The following is a 5,741-nucleotide window of genomic DNA, read 5'->3' on the forward strand; positions in this document are numbered from 1 at the left end:
ATTTCTATTGTCTAATAAAAACTGCGGCAAAACTCTTTTGCTGTCTTTTTTTTTTAAAAAAAAATCACTATCATCAGGATATTATCGTTGAACTACAGTCTTGGAAAGACCAGGAGAAACACATGTCATTAGCACAAATCATTTCAGGCAGTTGTTGGAATCTATATGTTCTTGAAAATGGTCATGTTTCAGAATTAGTATAAAATCTGCAATCAAAATTCGAGGTGAGAAACTTACTATCCTATTGAGCAGACAACATCAAAGCCATAAGCAAAAGCTACTTCTGAGATAAATGCAAAGTCACTAATAACCACAAAAAAGCATCAATCAAATCATCTAAAAATGATCTAGCAGAACTACACCACGTTAGGGATTCAAAAGGCATCTTGATGGGTGTGTTTTAGATTGTTCTTTGCAAAAGGAAAAAAGTGGTAGGAGGAAAATGACTCAGAGGTGAAGGTGAGTTCTAAAAAAACAAGAGTTTGCATTTGTTTGTTCTCTACCATAACTAGCAGGATTAATGCTGATCTAGCTGAATGGAACATTGAACCCAACAGGGAGCACATGCAGTGAGATTTACAGTATAATTTTGTGTGGACATGAATATTTGGAACAGTTTCAATTTGGAATGAGGCTAAAAGTACATCCTACAAAACACTAATCTGCTGGAAGAATCCCATAAGTTATATTTGACAATCAATAAAACATAAATTATATACTGAATCTTCATAGCCACCAATTGGTAAGATTTGAAACAAACAATATAGAGCCATGTATGTCTTGAGATATTTTGATGATCAAACAACAATGGTAATAACATCACATGTACGAAGAAAAGTTTTTAAGCCATCAAATTATCAATGCATTTGCTTATATTGAGTATAGATGTGCATGTACTATATGCATATATATATTTCCTCTTTCGAACATGAGATTGGACAAGGACTTTACTGAAGCATCATCTTGTCACTATTTTCTTTCACATGCAATTATTGAATAGCAAAATGCAGAGGTACTGCTCCGTTAGTCTAGCAACCATTTCTCATGTGGTAGAAGAAAAACAATATATATACTTTCTTTGTGAGCAATAGTAGAGAAGCTATGCCCAAACAGGCTAATCCCCTGTGGAGCAATAGTAGGAACCGAGGATGCTGTCCTCATGTCCAGATCTCCTCAGAGTTGCTACACTCGGAAACATAAAAAAACTGCCTGAATCAAACAAGGGATCGGCGCATGGCTCGATCGGTCACAGCTTCCAATCATCGGATCATTGTCTCTCTCCCATGAGCATATGATGACTCCATTCTCTCTCTCTTCTCTCACACACTCACGCGTCTAACCACAGAAAATACTTAGGTGGTGTTTAGATCTAGGCGTAAAGTTTTGAGTGCATGGGATATTACATGGAGTGTTTAGATACTAATAAAAAATAAATTATAGAATTCGTCGATAAACCGCGAGATGAATTTATTAAACCTAATTAATTCGTCTTAGCACATGATGTTACGGTAGCACTTTATTGTCAAATTAGGCTTAAAAGATTCGTAAGGTAGCCACAATCTATGTAAATAGTTATTTTTTTTAGTTTATATTTAATATTTGTGTCTAAACATTTGATGTGATAGGGTATAAAGTTTTGAAGAAGGGCTTAACTCGACACGATATCAAGGATTCACGAGCTACCAATTAAAGCCAACTAGGTTTCTAGGGCTCAGCTTTTGAAGAGCAAAGGTGCAAGTAGTAAAGCTAAGGGGTCTCTCCTTATGGAAGACACATGCATGCATAGAAGCTACATGGCGAAAGATCAAAGAAGCATTAGCATCATAACACTGAGCAAAACAACACCAACAACAAGAATTACCAAAACCATCCGCGAGAACAGTGCAAGAAACCATCTCAAATGTCTCATCACGGTCCCCTAATTGTCAGATTTTAGCCATTTGCTGGCAGCGACAGAGTATATTGCTACTCACCCCATCAAATGATCCCAAGAAGCAAACAAGTCTAACCCGCGCCTAAGCTAGCTAGGCTCTAGAAAGGAACATGAATTTATGCATCTCAATAAGAGGCTAAGAATTTAGGAAGCTAACGAAATTGACAGATCGAGCGAGCTGGAGATGGAGTCGTGACGTCGTTGCACAGCGAGCGAGCTGAGCCGCCGGTCACTGTCTTGGGTGGCCGTGGAAGAAAGGCGCGCCGGCCGGGAAGGCGGCGTAGGGTCCGGGCGTCGGGTACGGGTCCATCACCACAGCCGATGACACGATGACATTGCCCACGCCGCCACCGCCGCCTGCTTCGCCAGCGGTTGTCGTGCTCGGCGGCGATCCGTCCCCGGCGTGGCGGAAGTGGTACTCGATGGCGCCGACGCCGCCGCCTCCAGCGGCAGGCAGGCCGTGAGGTCCGACGTCGTGAAGGATGCCCTTGAACACGTGGCCGCCGATGCTGACGGTGGTCTGGTACGCGACCTCCGCCTCGGCCTGGTCGACCGGCCCCAGGCGCACGCACCGGAACACCGCCTCCGAGCTCACCTCCCGTGGGAACCTCTCCGCGACCGTGACCATCTGCTGATCCCCTGCACGCGCGTACGTGGAAGCACCGGAATACAAGACAAGAAGAATTTTGTCATGAGATGCGATGCGATTAGACGCGGCGGAGCGCGCGCAAGGCGCAAGGCGCAAGCAAGATGATGATGATGATGATAAACGTGCATGATTGCTATCGTTCGTACCCGAGGACGTGGTCGGGGTGGTGACGGAGAGGCGCGCGCGCGGGCGCATGGTGTGGTCGCGGGACGGGCCGGCGCCCGCGGTGGTTGTGGCGGCGGCGGAGGCCGCGAGCGCGGCGAGCTGCTGCTGGCGCTCGCGTCTCTTGGCGGCCGGGACCCAGGTGGACTTGACGTGGGTGCCGCAGGTGAAGCCGCGGCTCTTGCAGCAGGTGCGGCAGCGCTGGTGCACGCAGTCCTTCTTGGCCTGGTTGCCGCAGTCCTGGCAGCTGACCCCACCTCCGCCGCCGCCGCCGCTTGTGGTGCCGCGCAACGACGACGACGACGTGGCGCCGCCCGTGAGCGAGGGCGCGGCGCCGGGTGATGGGTCATCGGAGAAGCGGATGATGTTGGAGGTGTAGAACGGCTGCTGCTGCCATAGCTGCAGTCCCGCCCCCGCGCGCGCGGCGTAGAGGAAGGACGCGGCGTCGGAAGGGTGCACCGGCGGGAGGGACGACGCGGGGGCCTCGCGGCTGTGGCCTCCTCCACCTAGAGGAAACGATCCCGCCATGCGCCCAAATCCATAGGCCGCCGTGCCGTGCGCCGTGCCCGGCAAGGTGAAGGTGAAGCTCAGAGAGAGCCGCCCGCCCGCCTGCCTGCCGCCCTGATCCCTCCCTCGCTCGCTCGCTCTACAGACGGCTGGCTGCTCGTAGTCTGTGCTCTGGGCGGCGTGCTCATGTCATGCGCGCTCTGCGACGGATTAAAACCTGCGTGCTCGCAGCCGAGCGGTGTGGTTTGTGGTGCCGGCGCGCGGCCGGAGTTAAGACGGTGAGGCGACAGAGAGGACCTGCCACGCCGCCATCAGCCTGCGCGCACCTAAACTGCCATTTATTGCCTGCCTGCCGCTCTCTCCTCTCGCTTCTCCTTCTCTACTAGTATCTCTATCTCCTTTCCGCACCGCGAGAGACAGGCACCACACCAACACGGCAGCGCGCGGCCGCTGTGGGCTGTTGTGGCTCAGTGGCTGCTGCTGATAGTAGAGAGAGAGAGCCGCGTTGCGAGAGAAGAGTCGGGAAAAGGAGCGAGAAGAGGGGGTACAGTCACCCAATAGAATACTGGGGGCAACGTGATGGATGGCCTGCCCCACTGCCCCTGCCGTGCGGTGCTGCCTCCTGAATATGGCCTAGCTGGAATTTGGAATGTGCTGGAGTCTGTAGTACCGGCAAGCAAGGATTGCCGCATGATGATGGTGGCGTGCTCCAGAATTCAGTCCCTGCGTCTGCATGCACGTTTGTATTTGCCTGCCTGCCCATCTCTCTCTCTCTCGTTCCCTGGTAGTCAATGCAATATTCAAAGCTTCAGAGCCATCTCACCTGGTATCTATACGTACGCAAATGCCGGCGGTATCCCCTTTTCTCTCTGGAAGCCGGAACAGAGAAAATCCAGTGCAAAATCGTTGTTTACCACCATCCAATCCATCGGCACGGTCTGCTGCTGCTCCGGCGCTGCGTTGTTTGCTTGCGCCTTGACGCGTCCCACCGACACGGGCGGCGCGGGGCGGCCCATGCACGCCCACGCCCACGACGCACACGCACCCCGCCCGCCGCCCTGTTCCGCCGCGCGGGGTCAAGACCGGGAGACACGGGAGCTGCTTTTGCTGCTGTCTTTACGTGCGACGGACAGCTGCTTTCTTTCAATCCAGTCCAGCAACAAAACCTTGTTCGGTTGAGTCTCGCCCACGTCCGTCAAAGCTGACGCTCGCGGCGCCGAGTCGGACACGGCGACACCGGGGCAGGCAGGCAGTCCAACCCCGCAACATGCGCGATCGATCCACTTCGCGGCGGCCGGCGGGTCCTCGCCCTCGTCCTGGTTGGGCGGGTCGCGCTCCATCCACGCGCTTGTCTTGTCGCCCTCCTCCGTTCCGTTTTATGCAAGTCGTCTTGCCGCGGCGCAGGCACGCTACGAAACGGATCGCGTCGCTGTCTCCTCGCGGCGTTAAGTTTAGTCGCCAAATTCACAGGGGTCACCTGTCACGCGGGCATCAGCAGCATCGGACTGGTCAATGGGGCGTCGAATAGACGGACGCGGGCAGTGTTGTGTGCGTGACGACGGTGTGTGGTGATCGATCTAGCCGGAGATACGCGTGACGTAGCTGGAATCCATGTCCCGCCTGCAACTTGGGTAGTGGTCCAGTCAGCCGTTAATCAGTCCCGGTTTGCAGGGAATGGGACGACGATACCGTATGTGCCGGCCGGGGCTCGATGCGGACCTTTGATTACGCACGGGAAACCTGTTGGTCACTGTTACAGTGACATTCTGCAGCCTGCTTGCTTGTGTCTGGTGTGAGTTGTTTAAGATGCTTGGTTGACATTCCCAGCCATTTGTAAATTCTTTCTAGTCTAGCTTAGAGCATCTTATTGTGCAACCTTGAGCAAATTGTATAGCAGCAGGCCAACAACAAAACAAGGCAATGAATCCAGCACTGTTACAGTGGTGTTACAGATTCGTGCTAGCAGTAGCGGCATGATTGCTGACAAAGCTTCGGCCAATGGAAGAGTTAGATCGAGCGTCAAAACCAAACTTTCCAACCGGAATACAGAATCAGATGACGATCATGCGGGTTCGAGCAGCTCGACTCACGATTCTCACCGGGGTTTTCGGTGTTGGTACGCGTCTATTCACGAACAGATACTAGCCTGTTTAACTAGACGAGAGGCGTCAAAAAAAAAGAAAAAAAAAAGAAAGATGACGACCAGGGCAGGCAGGCACAGGGCAATCAGGCACTAGCATCGCGTCCACACTCGAAAAAGCGGCGCCGGTACGGGTACTACACCATGCACGGCACCTCGAGATGGTGCCGCGCGATTGATGGATGTTGTACAGATTGGGGGACCGGCCGGGATGTTGGCAGCAGCAGGATGCGAATTCAACGTCGCCATGCCCCACTACAGCAACAGCAACCTTCCTCCGTCAAGAGGGAGGCGGCATGCATCGAGGTCACGTTGTTTGCTGTACCGAGCGATTCCGGGCACTGTTTGCC

General features: G+C 52.6%; 1 protein-coding gene across 1 annotated transcript; it reads right to left on the reverse strand.

The window, feature by feature from the left end:
• Positions 1 to 1,814: 1,814 nt before the first annotated feature.
• Positions 1,815 to 3,739, reverse strand: LOC136546647 (protein SHORT INTERNODES 1-like). The gene is made up of 2 exons (XM_066538612.1): positions 2,729 to 3,739; positions 1,815 to 2,572 (listed from the first exon to the last, which is right to left on the reverse strand). Exons 1-2 carry the CDS (start codon positions 3,270 to 3,272, stop codon positions 2,163 to 2,165), a joined length of 954 nt encoding a protein of 317 aa, XP_066394709.1. The 5' UTR covers positions 3,273 to 3,739; the 3' UTR covers positions 1,815 to 2,162.
• Positions 3,740 to 5,741: the final 2,002 nt, after the last annotated feature.

Source organism: Miscanthus floridulus, chromosome 3 (assembly GCF_019320115.1).
Source record: "Miscanthus floridulus cultivar M001 chromosome 3, ASM1932011v1, whole genome shotgun sequence".
NCBI classification, from domain to species: domain Eukaryota; kingdom Viridiplantae; phylum Streptophyta; class Magnoliopsida; order Poales; family Poaceae; genus Miscanthus; species Miscanthus floridulus.

Bases quoted from the DNA above. Each gene is read 5' to 3' on its own strand.
- LOC136546647 (XM_066538612.1), bottom strand. From the start codon at position 3,272: ATGGCGGGATCGTTTCCTCTAGGTGGAGGAGGCCACAGCCGCGAGGCC. The intron at 2,573-2,728 runs GTACGAACGATA...ACGCGCGTGCAG, and splicing joins CACCCCGACCACGTCCTCGG to GGGATCAGCAGATGGTCACG.